We start from the raw sequence: 19,298 nt of genomic DNA, 5'->3' as shown, positions 1-19,298 counted from the left end.
ATGACCCTCCTCCAAGCCTCAGTTAGATTTTTGTGCCCGACCGAGCTGGGTGCAATTTAGGGGGCTCTCCTGAGCTTCTTAGGAAAAGTTAGTTTTAGGTTTTTTATTTTCAGTGAGACCTGCTGGCAACAGGCTCACTGCATCGAGGGACTAAGGGGAGAAGAAGCGAACCTGCCTGCTTGCAGCCAGCTTGGGCTTCTTAGGCTACTGGACACCATTAGCTCCAGAGGGACCGAACACAGGCCCAGCCTCGGAGTCCGGTCCCAGAGCCGCGCCGCCGGTCCCCTTACAGAGCCAGAAGCAAGAAGAGGTCCGGAAAATCGGCGGCAGAAGACATCAGTCTTCACCAAGGTAGCGCACAGCACTGCAGCTGTGCGCCATTGCTCCTCATGCACCACACGCTCCGGTCACTGATGGGTGCAGGGCGCTGGGGGGGGGCGCCCTGAGCAGCAATATAAACACCTTGGCTGGCTAAAATACATCACATATAACCCCCAGGGCTATATGGATGTATATTAACCCCTGCCAGATTCCTGAAAAAAGCGGGAGAAAAGTCCGCAGAGAAGGGGGCGGAGCCTATCCTCTCAGCACACTGGCGCCATTTTCCCTCACAGCTCCGCTGGAAGGACGTCTCCCTGACTCTCCCCTGCAGTCCTGCACTACAGAAAAGGGTAAAACAAGAGGAGGGGGGGGGGGGGGGGGGGCACTAATTAGGCGCAGTATAATATACACAGCAGCTATAAAGGGAAAAACACTCTGTATGGTGTTATCCCAAAATATATATAGCGCTCTGGTGTGTGCTGGCATACTCTCCCTCTGTCTCCCCAAAGGGCTAGTTGGGGTCCTGTCCTCTATCAGAGCATTCCCTGTGTGTGTGCTGTGTGTCGGTACGACTGTGTCGACATGTATGAAGAGGAAAATGATGTGGAGGCGGAGCAATTGCCTGTACTGGTGATGTCACCCCCTAGGGAGTCGACACCTGAGTGGATAAGGTTATGGAAGGATTTACGTGAAAGTGTCAGCTCTTTACAAAAGACAGTTGATGACATGAGACAGCCGGCTACTCAGCTGGTGCCTGTCCAGGCGTCTCAAAGACCATCAGGGGCTCTAAAACGCCCGCTACCTCAGATGGTAGATACAGACGCCGACACGGATACTGACTCCAGTGTCGACGATGAAGAGACGAATGTGACTTCCAGTAGGGCCACACGTTACATGATTGAGGCAATGAAAAATGTTTTACACATTTCTGATAGTACAAGTACCACTAAAAAGGGTATTATGTTTGGTGAGAAAAAACTACCTGTAGTTTTTCCTGCATCTGAGGAATTAAATGAAGTATGTGATGAAGCGTGGGTTTCTCCCGATAAAAGACTGATAATTCCTAAAAAGTTATTGGCATCATACCCCTTCCCGCCAGAGGATAGGGCACGTTGGGAAACACCTCCTAGGGTGGATAAAGCGCTCACACGCTTGTCAAAACAGGTGGCACTACCGTCTCCGGATACAGCCGCCCTTAAGGAACCTGCTGACAGAAAGCAGGAGAATATCCTAAAATGTATATACACTCACACGGGTGTTATACTGCGACCAGCAATCGCCTCAGCCTGGATGTGCAGTGCTGGGGTGGCTTGGTCGGATTCCCTGACTGAAAATATTGATACCCTGGATAGGGACACTATATTACTGACTATAGAGCATTTAAAAGATGCGTTTTTATATATGCGTGATGCACAGAGGGATATTTGCCGACTGGCATCAAGAGTAAGTGCGCTGTCCATATCTGCCAGAAGAGGGTTATGGACGCGGCAGTGGTCAGGTGATGCTGATTCCAAAAGGCATATGGAAGTATTGCCTTATAAAGGGGAGGAGTTATTTGGGGTAGGTCTATCGGACCTGGTATCCACGGCAACTGCTGGGAAATCCACATTTTTACCCCAGGTAGCCTCTCAACATAAAAAGACGCCGTATTATCAGGCGCAGTCCTTTCAGCCCCATAAGGGCAAGCGGGCGAAAGGCTCTTCATTTCTGCCCCGTGGCAGAGGGAGAGGAAAAAGGCTGCAGCAAACAGCCAGTTCCCAGGAACAGAAGCCCTCTCCCGCTTCTGCCAAGTCCTCAGCATGACGCTGGGGCTCTACAAGCGGACTCAGGCACGGTGGGGGCCCGTCTCAAGAATTTCAGCGCGCAGTGGGCTCACTCACAAGTGGATCCCTGGATCCTTCAAGTGGTATCTCAGGGGTACAAATTGGAATTCGAGGCGTCTCCCCCTCGCCGTTTCCTAAAGTCTGCCTTACCGACGTCTCCCTCCGACAGGGAGGCGGTATTGGAAGCCATTCACAAGCTGTATTCACAGCAGGTGATAATCAAGGTACCCCTCCTGCAACAGGGAAAAGGGTATTATTCCACGCTGTTTGTGGTACCGAAGCCGGATGGCTCGGTGAGACCTATTCTAAATCTAAAATCTTTGAACACTTACATACAGAGGTTCAAATTCAAGATGGAGTCACTCAGAGCGGTGATCGCGAACCTGGAAGAAGGGGATTATATGGTGTCTCTGGACATCAAGGATGCTTACCTCCATGTCCCAATTTACCCTTCTCACCAAGGGTACCTCAGGTTTGTGGTACAGAACTGCCACTATCAGTTTCAGACGCTGCCGTTTGGATTGTCCACGGCGCCCCGGGTCTTTACCAAAGTAATGGCCGAAATGATGATACTCCTTCGAAGGAAGGGAGTTTTAATTATCCCTTACTTGGACGATCTCCTGATAAGGGCAAGATCCAAGGAACAGTTGGTAGTCGGAGTAGCACTATCTCAAGTAGTGCTGCGGCAGCACGGTTGGATTCTCAATATCCCAAAATCGCAGCTGATCCCGACGACACGTCTTCTATTCCTAGGGATGATCCTGGACACAGTCCAGAAAAAGGTGTTTCTCCCGGAAGAGAAAGCCAGAGAGTTATCCGAGCTAGTCAGAAACCTCTTAAAACCAGGCCAAGTATCAGTGCACCAATGCACAAGGGTCCTGGGAAAAATGGTAGCTTCCTACGAAGCAATCCCATTCGGCAGATTCCACGCAAGAACATTCCAGTGGGACCTGCTGGACAAATGGTCCGGATCGCATCTTCAGATGCATCAGCGAATAACCCTGTCCCCAAGGACAAGGGTGTCTCTCCTGTGGTGGTTGCAGAGTGCTCATCTTCTAGAGGGCCGCAGATTCGGCATTCAGGACTGGGTTCTGGTGACCACGGATGCCAGCCTGCGAGGCTGGGGAGCAGTCACACAGGGAAGAAACTTCCAGGGCTTGTGGTCAAGCCTGGAGACATCACTCCACATAAATATCCTGGAGTTAAGAGCCATTTACAATGCTCTAAGCCAAGCAAGACCTCTGCTTCAAGGTCAGCCGGTGCTGATCCAGTCGGACAACATCACGGCAGTCGCCCACATAAACAGACAGGGCGGCACAAGAAGCAGGAGGGCAATGGCAGAAGCTACAAGGATTCTTCGCTGGGCGGAAAATCATGTGATAGCACTGTCGGCAGTGTTCATTCCGGGAGTGGACAACTGGGAAGCAGACTTCCTCAGCAGGCACGACCTCCACCCGGGAGAGTGGGGACTTCACCCAGAAGTCTTCCACATGATGATAAACCGTTGGGAAAAACCAAAGGTGGACATGATGGCGTCCCGCCTCAACAAAAAACTGGACAGGTATTGCGCCAGGTCAAGGGACCCTCAAGCAATAGCTGTGGACGCTCTGGTAACACCGTGGGTGTACCAGTCGGTGTATGTGTTCCCTCCTCTGCCTCTCATACCCAAGGTGCTGAGAATTATACGGCGGGGAGGAGTAAGAACTATTCTCGTGGCTCCGGATTGGCCAAGAAGGACTTGGTACCCGGAACTTCAAGAGATGCTCACAGAGGACCCGTGGCCTCTACCTCTGAGAAGGGACCTGCTCCAGCAGGGACCCTGTCTGTTCCAAGACTTACCGCGGCTGCATTTGACGGCATGGCGGTTGAACGCCGGATCCTAAAGGAAAAAGGCATTCCAGACGAAGTCATCCCTACTTTGATAAAAGCCAGAAAGGATGTAACCGCAAAGCATTATCACCGCATCTGGCGGAAATATGTTGCGTGGTGCGAGGTCAAAAAGGCCCCGACGGAGGAATTTCAACTGGGTCGATTCCTGCATTTCCTGCAAGCAGGAGTGTCTATGGGCCTAAAATTAGGATCCATTAAGGTCCAGATTTCGGCCCTGTCGATTTTCTTTCAAAGAGAACTGGCTTCACTGCCTGAAGTCCAGACGTTTGTTAAGGGAGTGCTACATATACAGCCTCCTTTTGTGCCTCCAGTGGCACCCTGGGATCTGAATGTTTTGGGTTTCCTAAAATCACACTGGTTTGAACCACTCAACACTGTGGACTTAAAATATCTCACATGGAAAGTGGTCATGCTGTTGGCCCTGGCTTCAGCCAGGCGTGTGTCCGAATTGGCGGCTTTATCCTGTAAAAGCCCTTACCTGATTTTTCATACGGACAGGGCAGAATTGAGGACTCGTCCTCAATTTCTCCCAAAGGTGGTTTCAGCGTTTCATCTAAACCAGCCTATTGTGGTACCTGCGGCTACTAAGGACTTGGAAGACTCCAAGTTGCTGGACGTTGTCAGAGCCCTGAAAATATATGTTTCCAGGACGGCTGGAGTCAGAAAATCTGACTCGCTATTTATCCTGTACGCACCCAACAAGCTGGGTGCTCCTGCTTCTAAGCAGACTATTGCTCGCTGGATTTGTAGTACAATTCAGCTTGCGCATTCTGTGGCAGGCCTGCCACAGCCAAAATCTGTAAAAGCCCACTCCACAAGGAAGGTGGGCTCATCTTGGGCGGCTGCCCGAGGGGTCTCGGCTTTACAACTTTGCCGAGCTGCTACTTGGTCAGGGTCAAACACTCTGGCTGAGGAGGACCTGGAGTTTTCTCACTCGGTGCTGCAGAGTCATCCGCACTCTCCCGCCCGTTTGGGAGCTTTGGTATAATCCCCATGGTCCTTACGGAGTTCCCAGCATCCACTAGGACGTCAGAGAAAATAAGAATTTACTTACCGATAATTCTATTTCTCGTAGTCCGTAGTGGATGCTGGGCGCCCGTCCCAAGTGCGGATTATCTGCAATACTTGTACATAGTTATTGTTAACAAATCGGGTTATTGTTGTTGTGAGCCATCTATCCAGAGGCTCCTCTGTTATCATGCTGTTAACTGGGTTCATATCACAAGTTGTACGGTGTGATTGGTGTGGCTGGTATGAGTCTTACCCGGGATTCAAAATCCTTCCTTATTGTGTACGCTCGTCCGGGCACAGTATCCTAACTGAGGCTTGGAGGAGGGTCATAGGGGGAGGAGCCAGTGCACACCAGGTAGTCCTAAAGCTTTTCTTTTGTGCCCAGTCTCCTGCGGAGCCGCTATTCCCCATGGTCCTTACGGAGTTCCCAGCATCCACTACGGACTACGAGAAATAGAATTATCGGTAAGTAAATTCTTATTTCTCTAACGTCCTAAGTGGATGCTGGGGACTCCGTAAGGACCATGGGGAATAGCGGCTCCGTAGGAGACTGGGCACATCTAAAGAAAGCTTTAGGACTAACTGGTGTGCACTGGCTCCTCCCCCTATGACCCTCCTCCAAGCCTCAGTTAGATTTCTGTGCCCGACGAGAAGGGTGCACACTAGGGGCTCTCCTGAGCTTCTTAGTGAAAGTTTTAGTTTAGGTTTGTTATTTTCAGTGAGACCTGCTGGCAACAGGCTCACTGCATCGAGGGACTAAGGGGAGAAGAAGCGAACTCACCTGCGTGCAGAGTGGATTGGGCTTCTTGGCTACTGGACATTAGCTCCAGAGGGACGATCACAGGCCCAGCCTGGATGGGTCCCGGAGCCGCGCCGCCGGCCCCCTTACAGAGCCAGAAGAGCGAAGAGGTCCGGAAAAATCGGCGGCAGAAGACGTTCCTGTCTTCAATAAGGTAGCGCACAGCACTGCAGCTGTGCGCCATTGCTCTCAGCACACTTCATACTCCGGTCACTGAGGGTGCAGGGCGCTGGGGGGGGCGCCCTGAGACGCAATAAAACATGATAAAAATACCTTACATGGCAAAAAATACATCACATATAGCTCCTGGGCTATATGGATGCATTTAACCCCTGCCAGAATATACAGAAAAACGGGTGATAAGGCCGCCGAAAAGGGGGCGGAGCCTATCTCCTCAGCACACTGGCGCCATTTTCCCTCACAGCTCAGTTGGAGGGAAGCTCCCTGGCTCTTCCCTGCACTACACTACAGAAAGGGTTAAAAAAAGAGAGGGGGGCACTAATTAGGCGCAGTATTAAAACATACAGCAGCTATAAGGGGAAAAACACTTATATAAGGTTATCCCTGTATATATATATATATAGCGCTCTGGTGTGTGCTGGCATACTCTCCCTCTGTCTCCCCAAAGGGCTAGTGGGGTCCTGTCCTCTATCAGAGCATTCCCTGTGTGTGTGCTGTGTGTCGGTACGTTTGTGTCGACATGTATGAGGAGAAAAATGATGTGGAGACGGAGCAGATGTCTGTAACAGTGATGTCACCACCTAGGGGGTCGACACCTGAGTGGATGTACTGTTGAAAATTACGTGACAGTGTCAGCTCTGTATTAAAAAAAACAGTGGTTGATATGAGACAGCCGGCTACTCAGCTTGTGCCTGTCCAGACGTCTCATAGGCCGTCAGGGGCTCTAAAGCGCCCGTTACCTCAGATGGCAGATACAGACGCCGACACGGATACTGACTCCTGTGTCGACGGTGAAGAGACAACCGTGATTTCCAGTAGGGCCACACGTTACATGATTGAGACAATGGAAAATGTTTTATACATTTCTGATAATACGAGTCCCACCAAAAAGGGGTATTATGTTCGGTGAGGGAAAAACTACCTGTAGTTTTCCTGAATCTGAGAAATAAAATGAGGTGTGTGATGATGCGTGGGTTTCCCCCCGATAACAATTGATAATTTCTTAAAAAGTATTGGTGTATACCCTTTCCCGCCAGAGGTTAGGGTGCGTTGGGAAACACCCCCTAGGGGGGATAAGGCGCTCACACGCTTGTAAGAACAAGGGCTCTACCCTCTCATGAGATGGCCGCCCTTAAGGATCCTGCTGATAGAAAGCAGGAGGGTATCCAAAAATGTATTCACACACATACTGGTGTTATACTGCGACCAGCAATCGCCTCAGCCTGGAGGTGCAGTGCTGGGTTGGCATGGTCGGATTCCCTGACTGGAAATATTGATATCCTAGATAAGGATAGTATATTATTGCCTATAGAGCATTTAAAAGATGCATTTCTATATATGCATGATGCACAGCGGAATATTTGCCGACTGGCATCAAGTATAAGTGCGTTGTCCAATTCTACCGGTAAAATGGTCAGGTGATGCGGATTCCAAACGGCATTTGGAAGTATTGCCTTTGAAAATGGACATTTGGGGTCGGTCTTTTAGACCTGGTGGCCACGGCAACAACTGGGAAATCCACGTTTGTACCCCAGGTCGCCTCTCAAAATAAGACGCCGTATTATCAGGCGCAGTCCTTTGTTGGCAAGCGGAAAAAAGGTTCCTCTTTTCTGCTCGTGACAGAGGGAGAGGAAAAAGGCTGAAGAGATTAGCCAGTTCCCAGGAACAGAAACCCTTTCCCGCCTCTGCCAAGCCCTCAGTATGACGCTAGGGCCTTACAAGCTCAGGCACGGTGGGGGCCCGTTCTCAATGAATTTCAGTGCGCAGTGGGCTCACTTGCAAGTAGACCCCTGGATCCTTCAGGTAATATCTCAAGGGTACATATTGGAATTCGAGACGTCTCCCCCTCGCCGTTTCCAAAAGTCGGCTTTACCGACGTCTCCCTCTGACAGGGAGGCAGTTTTGGAAGCCATTCACAAGCTGTATTCCCAGCAGGTGATAATCAAGGTACCCCTCCTGCAACAGGGAACGGGGTATTATTCCACACTATTGTGGTACCGAAGCCAGACGGCTCGGTGAGACCGATTCTAAATCTAAAATCTAAAATCTTTGAACACTTACATACAGAGGTTCAAATTCAAGATTGAGTCACTCAGAGCAGTGATTGCGAACCTGGAAGAAGGGGACTACATGATGTCTCGGGACATCAAGGATGCTTACCTTCATGTCAAAATTTACCCTTCTCACCAAGGGTACCTCAGGTTATGGTACAGAACTGTCACTATCAGTTCAGACGCTGCCGTAGGGATGGTCCACGGCACCCCGGGTCTTTACCAAGGTAATGGCCGAAATGATATCCCTTCGAAGGAAGGAAATTTTAGTTATCCCTTACTTGGACGATTCCCTAATAAGGGTAAGATCCAGGGAACAGTTGGAAGTCGGTGTAGCACTATCTCAGGTAGTGTTGCGGCAGCACGATTGGATTCTCAATATTCCAAAATCGCAGCTGGTTCCGACGACTTGTCTTCTGTTTCCTAGGGATGTTCCTGGACACAGTCCAGAAAAAAGGTGTTTCTCCCGGAAGAGAAAGCCAGGGAGTTATCCGAGCTAGTCAGGAACCTCCTAAAACCGAACCAAGTCTCAGTGCATCAATGCACAAGGGTTCTGGGTAAAAATGGTGGCTTCCTACGAAGCAATCCCATTCGTTAGATTCCACGCAAGAACTTTCCAGTGGAACCTACTGGACAAATGGTCCGGGTCGCATTTTCAGATGCATCAGCGGATAACCCTGTCACCAAGGACAAGGGTATCCATCCTGTGGTGGTTGCAGAGTGCTCATCTTCTAGAGGGCCGCAGATTCGGCATTCAGGACTGGGTCCTGGTGACCACGGATGCCAGCCTGCGAGGCTGGGGAGCAGTCACACAGGGAAGGAATATCCAGGGCTTAGGGTCAAGCCTGGATACATCACTTCACATAAATATCCTGAAGCTAAGGGCCATTTACAATGCTCTAAGCTTAGCAAGACCTCTGCTTCAAGGTCAGCCGGTGTTGATCCAGTCGGACAACATCATGGCAGTCACCCACGTAAACAGACAGGGTGGCACAAGAAGCAGGAGGGCAATGGCAGAAGCTGCAGGGATTCTTCGCTGGGCGGAAAATCATGTGATAGCACTGTCAACAGTATTCATTCCGGGAGTGGACAACTGGGAAGCAGACTTCCTCAGCACGACCTCCACCCGGGAGAGTGGGGACTTCACCCAGAAGTCGTCCACATGATTAAAAAACTCGACAGGTATTGCGCCAGGTCAAGAGACCCTCAGGCAATAGTTGTAGACGCTCTGGTAACACCGTGGGTGTACCAGTCAGTGTATGTGTTCCCTCCTCTGCCTCTCATACCCAAGGTACTGAGATTGATAAGATGGAGAGGAGAAAGCACTATATTCGTGGCTCCGGATTGGCCAAGAAGGACTTGGTAACCGGAACTTCAAGAGATGCTCACGGAGGATCCGTGGCCTCTACCTCTAAGAAGGGACCTGCTCCAGCAAGGACCCTGTCTGTTCCAAGACTTACTGCGGCTGCGTTTGACGGCATGCCGGTTGAACACCGGATCCTGAAGGAAAAAAGGCATTCCGGATGAAGTCATCCATATCCTGATCTAAAGCCAGGAAGGATGTAACCGCAAAAACATTATCACCACAATTGGCGAAAATATGTTGCGTAGTGCGAGGCCAGTAAGGCCCGACGGAGGAAATTCAACTGGGTCGATTCCTACATTTCCTGCAAACAGGAGTGTCTATGGGCCTGAAATTGGGGTCCATTAAGGTTCAGATTTCGGCCCTGTCAATTTTCTTCCAAAAAAGAACTAGCTTCAGTCCCTGAAGTTTAGACGTTTGTAAAAGGGGTACTGCATATACAGCCTCCTTTTGTGCCTCCAGTGGCAATTTGGGATCTCAATGTAGTTTGGGTTCCAAAAGTCACATTGGTTTGAACCACTTAAATCTGTGGAGTTAAAATATCTCACATGGAAAGTGGTCATGCTGTTGGCCCTGGCCTGGGCCAGGCGCGTGTCAGAATTGGCGGCTTTATCCTGTAAAAGCCCTTATCTGATTTTCCATTCGGACAGGGCGGAATTGAGGACTCGTCCTCAGTTTCTCCCTAAGGTGGTTCCAGCGTTTTCACCTGAACCAACCTATTGTGGTGCCTGCGGCTACTAGGGACTTGGAGGAATCCAAGTTGCTGGATGTTGTCAGGGCCCTGAAAATATTTCCAGGACGGCTGGAGTCAGGAAATCTGACTCGCTGTTTATCCTGTATGCACCCAACAAGCTGGGTGCTCCTGCTTCTAAGCAGACTATTGCTCGTTGGATTTGTAGTACAATTCAGCTTGCACATTCTGTGGCAGGCCTGACACAGCCAAAATCTGTAAAAGCCCATTCCACAAGGAAGGTGGGCTCATCTTGGGCGGCTGCCCGAGGGGTCTCGGCTTTACAACTTTGCCGAGCAGCTACTTGGTCAGGGGCAAACACGTTTGCTAAATTCTACAAATTTGATACCCTGGCTGAGGAGGACCTGGAGTTCTCTCATTCGGTGCTGCAGAGTCATCCGCACTCATCCGCCCGTTTGGGAGCTTTGGTATAATCCCCATGGTCCTTACGGAGTCCCCAGCATCCACTTAGGACGTTAGAGAAAATAAGAATTTACTTACCGATAATTCTATTTCTCATAGTCCGTAGTGGATGCTGGGCGCCCATCCCAAGTGCGGATTGTCTGCAATACTTGTACATAGTTATTGTTACAAAAATCGGGTTATTATTGTTGGGAGCCATCTTTTCAGAGGCTCCTCTGTTATCATACTGTTAACTGGGTTCAGATCACAAGTTATACGGTGTGGCTGGTATGAGTCTTACCCGGGATTCAAAATCCTTCCTTATTGTGTACGCTCGTCCGGGCACAGTATCCTAACTGAGGCTTGGAGGAGGGTCATAGGGGGAGGAGCCAGTGCACACCAGTTAGTCCTAAAGCTTTCTTTAGATGTGCCCAGTCTCCTGCGGAGCCGCTATTCCCCATGGTCCTTACGGAGTCCCCAGCATCCACTACGGACTATGAGAAATAGAATTATCGGTAAGTAAATTCTTATTTATTAGTGATTACAATAAATGGAATTTACCACTTATGTTTTAGACTGTCCGTATGTCAGAAGGTGACAAGAATATATTATTTACCCAGGAAGTGAACACTGCTTTACTAGAGTAAGTATTATAGGGCATTGCTTTGTATTAGTGACCAGGAACACCAGCTTTGTATGCTGTCACTGGCACACTGTATTCAGCACTGGTTTATGTTATTATATGTACCCTCCTCCATGGGAGGTGTCTGTCCTGGGGCTCACCTTAGGACGCCAGCGTTATGGTTTTACAGGTGTACTGCCCAAGTCACGCTGACCATCTGCTGTAATAATCCCTGCTGTGCACTGCTCAATTCCTTCAGCTGTGCGCTGCCTTCTGCCTCTGTCAGTCCTGCCTCTATGCACTGCCTCCTGTATTAATCCGTCTCTTCCGCTATGCGCTGCTTCCTGTATTAATCAGTCTCTTCCGCTATGCGCTGCCTTCTGCCTCTATCAGTCCCTGCCGCTATGCACTGCCTCCTGTATTAATCAGTCTCTTCCGCTATGCGCTGCCTTCTGCCTCTGTCAGTCCCTGCCGCTATGCACTGCCTCCTGTATTGATCAGTCTCTCCCGCTATGCACTGCTTCCTGTATTGATCAGGCCCTCCCGCTATGCGCTGCCTCCTGTATTGATCAGGTCCTCCCGCTATGCACTGCTTCCTGTATTGATCAGGCCCTCCCACTATGCACTGCTTCCTGTATTGATCAGGCCCTCCCACTATGCGCTGCCTCCTGTATTGATCAGGCCCTCCCGCTATGCACTGCCTCCTGTATTGATCAGGCCCTCCCACTATGCGCTGCCTCCTGTATTGATCAGGTCCTCCCGCTATGCACTGCTTCCTGTATTGATCAGGCCCTCCCACTATGCGCTGCCTCCTGTATTGATCAGGTCCTCCCGCTATGCACTGCTTCCTGTATTGATCAGGCCCTCCCACTATGCGCTGCCTCCTGTATTGATCAGGTCCTCCCGCTATGCATTGCTTCCTGTATTGATCAGGCCCTCCCACTATGCGCTGCCTCCTGTATTGATCAGGTCCTCCCGCTATGCACTGCCTCCTGTATTGATCAGGCCCTCCCGCTATGCACTGCCTCCTGTATTGATCAGGCCCTCCCACTATGCGCTGCCTCCTGTATTGATCAGGCCCTCCCACTATGCGCTGCCTCCTGTATTGATCAGTCTCTCCCGCTATGCACTGCTTCCTGTATTGATCAGGCCCTCCCACTATGCGCTGCCTCCTGTATTGATCAGGCCCTCCCACTATGCGCTGCCTCCTGTATTGATCAGTCTCTCCCGCTATGCACTGCTTCCTGTATTGATCAGGCCCTCCCACTATGCGCTGCCTCCTGTATTGATCAGTCTCTCCCGCTATGCACTGCTTCCTGTATTGATCAGGCCCTCCCACTATGCGCTGCCTCCTGTATTGATCAGGTCCTCCCGCTATGCACTGCTTCCTGTATTGATCAGGCCCTCCCACTATGCACTGCTTCCTGTATTGATCAGGCCTTCCCACTATGCGCTGCCTCCTGTATTGATCAGGCCCTCCCACTATGCGCTGCCTCCTGTATTGATCAGGCCCTCCCGCTATGCACTGCCTCCTGTATTGATCAGGCCCTCCCACTATGCGCTGCATCCTGTATTGATCAGGTCCTCCCGCTATGCATTTCTTCCTGTATTGATCAGGCCCTCCCACTATGCGCTGCCTCCTGTATTGATCAGGTCCTCCCGCTATGCACTGCCTCCTGTATTGATCAGGCCCTCCCGCTATGCACTGCTTCCTGTATTGATCAGGTCCTCCCGCTATGCACTGCCTCCTGTATTGATCAGGCCCTCCCGCTATGCACTGCCTCCTGTATTGATCAGGCCCTCCCGCTATGCGCTGCCTCCTGTATTGATCGGGTCCTCCCGCTATGCGCTGCCTCCTGTATTGATCAGGCCCTCCCGCTATGCACTGCCTCCTGTATTGATCAGGTCCTCCCGCTATCCACTGCTTCCTGTATTGATCAGGCCCTCCCGCTTTGCGATACCTTCTGTAGTGATGATCCTCCCAGTGCCCACTGCTGTAGGTAGTGATCAGCCTCACTTCTGCACATAGCTTCTAACCGTCATGAGAGCACACTGACTGACCCTAAGTGAATGATCCTACTGTCTTTGTCAAAGCATTTGCCTTCTGACCCGGGATCTCAGCTCCGCACTGCGTGCTGCCGTCTTCAACCACCTGTCCTCGGTTCTCCCCTGCAGTAAAGATACCCTGATGAAATGGGCCACCCGCCTCTACCTACAGAAACAGGTGAGCCACATCTAGCGGTGTTACTCAGCCACCCAGTAGCTATAAGTGCCACCTGAGAGTAGGTGCTGCCACCAACACCTGTAGCCATTCCTGGGTAGTGCGTGCAGCTGCGGCAGCACCCCTGTGACTGGGGCTGGTTCCTCCAGACCACTTACATTAGATCAGGACTGCAGGCAGTGATGGTCAGAGGATTCCAGCAGGTATAGGTTCTTCAGGAATATTGTCATTAATAAATAATAGCGCTTAGACTGTGACATCACAAAGGCATACATGCATACATTTTACTTGGGGCTCTTGACCTTTTAGACACATTAGCAGCGGATAACCCAAATCTGTTTGGAATTGACATCAGGGGAAAGTGCAAAATGTTGAGTTTCCTAAATCAGCATTTTGCAGAATGAACGGAGCACGACGATGATGATGGTCCATTGATTTGAAACCCAAAATTGCATGGGCAGAAGTTTGTGGGTAAAACCAGAACAAGGCTAAAATGTTGCAGATCAGTTCTTACATTACATTTATCATCTGCCCTAGAGAATTGTTTTTTTAGCATGGATTAAATGATGCATCCTGGAAGCACAGAACTGACCGTCCCTGCGCCGCTTTCTCCACAGGGCGGGCGACTGCAGGAGCCGTTACAGAAGCTGCGGGAGGCTGTGGCGAAGGCTATGCCAGAACAGGTCAACAAGTACCACGAAGAGTGCAAAGTCCACAACAGGGCAAAGTACGCCAAGTAAGCAGCATCGCAGTATTGCCACAGTGGTTGGAGGGAGCGAAATACAACATTACTACATTTCTGTCCATGTGAAAGTCCAGTATAGGATACGCAGCACAGAGAGCCATGCTACGTATTGGACAGACACAGTGTTACCCATAGACCTCAGTGACACAGTGCCCCCTGATGGCCAACTTATTATCCAAGTGTCAGGGATAAGGGGGGTAATTCTGAGTTGATCGCAGCAGCAAGTTTGTTAGCAATTGGGCAAAACCATGGTGGTCATTCCGAGTTCGCTCGTTATTTTTTTTTCTCGCAACGGAGCGATTAGTCGCTAATGCGCATGCGCAATGTCCGCAGTGCGACTGCGCCAAGTAAATTTGCTATGCAGTTAGGTTTTTTTACTCACGGCATTACGAGGTTTTTTCTTCGTTCTGGTGATCGTAATGTGATTGACAGGAAGTGGGTGTTTCTGGGCGGAAACTGGCCGTTTTATGGGAGTGTGTGAAAAAACGCTACCGTTTCTGGGAAAAACGCGGGAGTGGCCGGAGAAACGGAGGAGTGTCTGGGCGAACGCTGGGTGTGTTTGTGACGTCAAACCAGGAACGAAACTGACTGAACTGATCGCAGATGCCGAGTAAGTGTGGAGCTACTCAGAAACTGCTAAGAAGTGTCTATTCGCAATTCTACTAATCTTTCGTTCGCAATTTTACTATGCTAAGATTCACTCCCAGTAGGCGGCGGCTTAGCGTGTGCAAAGCTGCTAAAAGCAGCTTGCGAGCGAGCAACTCGGAATGAGGGCCCATGTGCACTGCAGGTGGGGCAGATATAACATTTGCAGAGAGAGTTAGATTTGGGTGGGTTATTTAGTTTCTGTGCAAGGTAAATATTGGCTGCTTTATTTTTACACTGCAATTTAGATTTCAGTTTGAATACACCCCACCCAAATCTAACTCTCTCTGCACATGTTATATCTGCCCCCCCTGCAGTGCACATGGTTTTGCCCAATTGATAACAAACTTGCTGCTGCGATCAACTCAGAATTAGGCTCAAGATCGGGTAGGATAGATGCCTGGAAAAGCCACAGAAAACAAAGATCACTGTACTGAAATTTTCACGTTTCACTCTGTTTCCGCCAGGATACTGGCAGAAGACAAGGAGAAGGAGCAGAAGATGCTTTCCGAGGAGGAGGAGGAAGAGGACAAGAGCAGCAAGAAAGCAGCTGGCCCACGGAAAAAGTTTCAGTGGAATGATGAGATCAGGTGAATGGGCTCAATGACTACCAGGGGAGAGGGAGGGGGATTCAGTGGGCAGACCCCTCGGAATAGGTTAAGGGGCGGTTAGGGAAGCGCTTGATGGGTGCAGGAGCAAGGGAGATCCTCAGTGGGTGACGGGGTCAGCGAAGGGCTTGGTTGGTGCCAGTGGTCGGGAGGGGGGGCTCTGTGTTGGGTGGCTTGATGGGTGCCAGGGTCCAGAGAGGAGCTTGGCAGATATTAGGGGAGTGTAGGATTAGATAAAACAAGGGTCTCAGTGGATGCCACCAATCAGGGATATAATAAATGTTTTATGTAATGTTCACCAGCCGCTTTCCCTGCACCCTATGCTGTCTCTGCAGGCAGCTCCTGTGCCACCTAGTGCGTGTAAAGGTGGAGTTGTGTGAAAAGGAGGGGAGCTGTGTGCCAAGCCTGGAGGATTATTTCAAAACCTTTCTGGATGTGGAGGTGAAACCCCTGTGGCCCCGGGGCTGGATGCAGGCCCGGTAAGTATATACAGGGTAAAACATCTGCTAAATTCTTAAGTGATTATTAAAAACAGTCCTCTTCCAGGACCACTAACTCTAAATTCTGCAGCGTGCTTGAATATATATATATATATATATACACCTTTGCAGCTCCTTCTTCTTGCTGTCTGTAAATGCATGGGCAGTGTTCTCACCGGAGTAACATTCCTCTCCCCACCATCCGCATACGTACAGCCACTGATCAGATGGGTGTCTATGTACTTGTTTTCTCTGCAGGACTCTGTATAAAGAGAGCAGACGTTTGTACCCACAGCTGAGCTCCGTGATGTAAGTATGGCTTTCTCCCACCACATTTTACTTTGCCACAATAATGCTCCTATATCCAGTGTCTGCACACGGTGGAAGCAGCCATCTTGTGTGACCTTACTGGTTCTTAGTAAAGTCTATTAAGTCATAACTGCCCCAACTCTGTATAGGTAATAGCCAGTATGATGCATCAGCATTACTTTCCCCACTTTCTCAGAAACCTCTCACATCTTCTACAACAGGCACCCCAACAGTGCAGGCCTCAGTGATAGCCAGGCTTCAGCACAGATAGTTACATCAGAATAACTGAGGTACTGATTAAGTCACCTGTGCTCAAGCCTGGATATCACTAAAACCTGGACAGTTAGTGTGCCTTGAGGGCTGCGGTTGGGAATGCCCATTCTACAAGCAGCTGCTGTGCTTGCTGAGTGGCGATAAGATCAAGATCTGACCACAGAGTAGGAGAGCGGTGGCCATTTTCTTGTAGCACACTAGTAATTGATGTCATTTTTGTGTGTGTGTGATAGATCAAAACATCACTAAGCATTACTTTTTTTTTCTTGCTGTTGCTTTGTTTATTAAGAAGAGTACTACAAAGTATTGTCCTACCAAGTGGGCAGTGGCCATAGTGTCACCTACTACTGGCTGGCCGTAGTGACCATAGTGTCACCTGCTACTGGCTGGCGGCAGTAGGCATTGTGTCACCTGGTGGTGGTAGTGGCCGTAGTGTTAGTGGGCTATAGTGTAACCTGGCTGCTGTCCGGCGGCAGTGAGCACAGTCTCACCTTCTGACAGGCGTTAGTGGGCATAGTGTCACTAGCGGTAGTGGGCATAGTGGCACCTGCTGGCCATCGTAGTGGGCATAGTGTGACCAGCTGGCCAGCGGTAGTGGGCATAGTGTGACCAGCTGGCCAGCGGTAGTGGGCATAGTGTGACCAGCTGGCCAGCGGTAGTGACCATAGTATCATCTGGCTGCTGGCTGGCGGCAGTAGGCATTGTGTCACCTGGTGGTGGTAGTGGCCATAGTGTTAGTGGGCTATAATGTAACCTGGCTGCTGTCCGGCGGCAGTGAGCACAGTTTCACCTTCTGGCAGACGTTAGTGGGCATAGGGTCACCTGCTGGCCATCGGTAATGGGCATAGTGTCACCTGCTGGCCGGCGGTAGTGGGCATAGTTTGACCCACTGGCCTGCGGTAGTGGGCATATTGTCACCTGCTGGCCGGCGGTAGTGGGCATAGTCACCAGCTGGCCGGCGGTAGTGGGCATAGCGTCACCAGCTGGCCGGCGGTAGTGGGCATAGCGTCACCAGCTGGCCGGCGGTAGTGGGCATAGCATCACCAGCTGGCCGGCGGTAGTGGGCATAGCGTCACCAGCTGGCCGGCGGTAGTGGGCATAGCATGACCAGCTGGCCGGCGGTAGTGGGCATAGTGTCACCTGCTGGCCATCGGTAGTGGGCATAGTGTGGCCAGCTGTAGTGGGCATAGTGTGACCAGCTGGCGAGCAGTAGTGGGCACAGTGTGACCAGCTGGCAAACGATAGTGGGCATAGTGTCACCAGCTGTCCAGCGGCAGTGGGCATAGTGTGGCCAGCGGTAGTGGGCATAGTGTCACCAGCTGGCCAGTGGTAGTGGGCATAGTGTGGCCAGCGGTAGTGGGCATAGCGTCACCTGCTGGCTGGCGGTAGTTGGTATAGTGTGACCAGCTGTCCGGCGGTAGTGGGCATAGTGTCACCTGCTGTCCGGCGGTAGTGGGCATAGAGTCATCTGCTGGCCGGCGGTAGTGGGCATAGTCACCTGCTGGCCGGCGGTAGTGGGCATAGAGTCACCTGCTGTCCGGCGGTAGTGGGCATAGAGTCACCTGCTGTCCGGCGGTAGTGGGCATAGAGTCACCTGCTGTCCGGCGGTAGTGGGCATAGTCACCTGCTGTCCGGCGGTAGTGGGCATAGAGTCACCTGTTGTCCGGCGGTAGTGGGCATAGAGTCACCTGCTGTCCGGCGGTAGTGGGCATAGAGTCAGCAGCTGGCCGGCGGTAGTGGGCATAGTGTGACCAGCTGGCGAGCAGTAGTGGGCACAGTGTGACCAGCTGGCAAACGATAGTGGGCATAGTGTCACCAGCTGTCCAGCGGCAGTGGGCATAGTGTGGCCAGCGGTAGTGGGCATAGTGTCACCAGCTGGCCAGTGGTAGTGGGCATAGTGTGGCCAGCGGTAGTGGGCATAGCGTCACCTGCTGGCTGGCGGTAGTTGGTATAGTGTGACCAGCTGTCCGGCGGTAGTGGGCATAGTGTCACCTGCTGTCCGGCGGTAGTGGGCATAGAGTCAGCAGCTGGCCAGCGGTAGTGGGCATAGTGTCACCAGCTGCCCAGCGGTAGTGGGCATAACGTCACCTGCTGGCCGGCGATAGTGGGTATAGTGTGACTAGCTGGCCGGCGGTAGTGGGCATAGCTTCACCAGCTGGCCAGCGGTAGTGGGCATAGTGTGGCCAGCGGTAGTGGGCATAGTGTCACCTGCTGGCCGGCGGTAGTGGGTATAGTGTGACTAGCTGGCCGGCGGTAGTGGGCATAGTGTCATCTGCTGGCCAGCGGTAGTGGGCATAGTGTGACCAGCTGGCAAACAGTAGTGGGCGTAGTGTCACCAGCTGGCCAGCGGCAGTGGGCATAGTGTGGCCAGCGGTAGTGGACATAGTGCCACCAGCTGGCCAGTGGTAGTGGGCATAGTGTGGTCAGCGGTAGTGGGCATAGTGTGGTCAGCGGTAGTGGGCATAGTGTGACCAGCTGGCCAGCGGTACTGGGCATAGTGTGACCAGCTGGCCAGCGGTACTGGGCATAGTGTGACCAGCTGGCCAGCGGTACTGGGCATAGTGTGACCAGCTGGCCAGCGGTACTGGGCATAGTGTGACCAGCTGGCCAGCGGTACTGGGCATAGTGTGACCAGCTGGCCAGCGGTAGTGGGCATAGTGTCACCTGCTGGCCAGCGGTAGTGGGCATAGTGTGGCCAGCGGTAGTGGGCATAGTGTGACCAGCTGGCCAGCGGTACTGGGCATAGTGTCACCTGTTAGTCGGCAGTAAAGGGATCTCCTCTTTCTAGTGTGAATGTGTTTCTATTTTGGTGTCATTTATTTTTTC

At 51.4% G+C, this 19,298-nt stretch overlaps 1 protein-coding gene across 7 annotated transcripts in view; it reads left to right on the top strand.

Moving 5' to 3' along the window:
• UBN1 (ubinuclein 1) overlaps positions 1–19,298 on the top strand; it is a 129,449-nt gene that overhangs the window by 33,578 nt on the left and 76,573 nt on the right. For 4 of the 7 annotated variants that reach the window (XM_063935035.1, XM_063935030.1, XM_063935031.1 and 1 more), the window contains 6 exons: positions 11,146–11,213; positions 13,287–13,416; positions 14,031–14,149; positions 15,271–15,393; positions 15,714–15,890; positions 16,149–16,199. In XM_063935035.1, coding sequence (XP_063791105.1) covers positions 11,146–11,213; positions 13,287–13,416; positions 14,031–14,149; positions 15,271–15,393; positions 15,714–15,890; positions 16,149–16,199 — 668 coding nt within the window. The remainder of the gene's footprint in view (positions 1–11,145; positions 11,214–13,286; positions 13,417–14,030; positions 14,150–15,270; positions 15,394–15,713; positions 15,891–16,148; positions 16,200–19,298) is intronic. The other 3 variants (XM_063935032.1, XM_063935033.1, XM_063935034.1) reach the window with 3 other exon arrangements.

The sequence above is a fragment of the Pseudophryne corroboree genome, chromosome 7 (assembly GCF_028390025.1).
Source record: "Pseudophryne corroboree isolate aPseCor3 chromosome 7, aPseCor3.hap2, whole genome shotgun sequence".
NCBI lineage: Eukaryota > Metazoa > Chordata > Amphibia > Anura > Myobatrachidae > Pseudophryne > Pseudophryne corroboree.
Note: the sequence above shows the minus strand (reverse complement) of the source record. Positions and strands in the feature narration are given on the sequence as shown.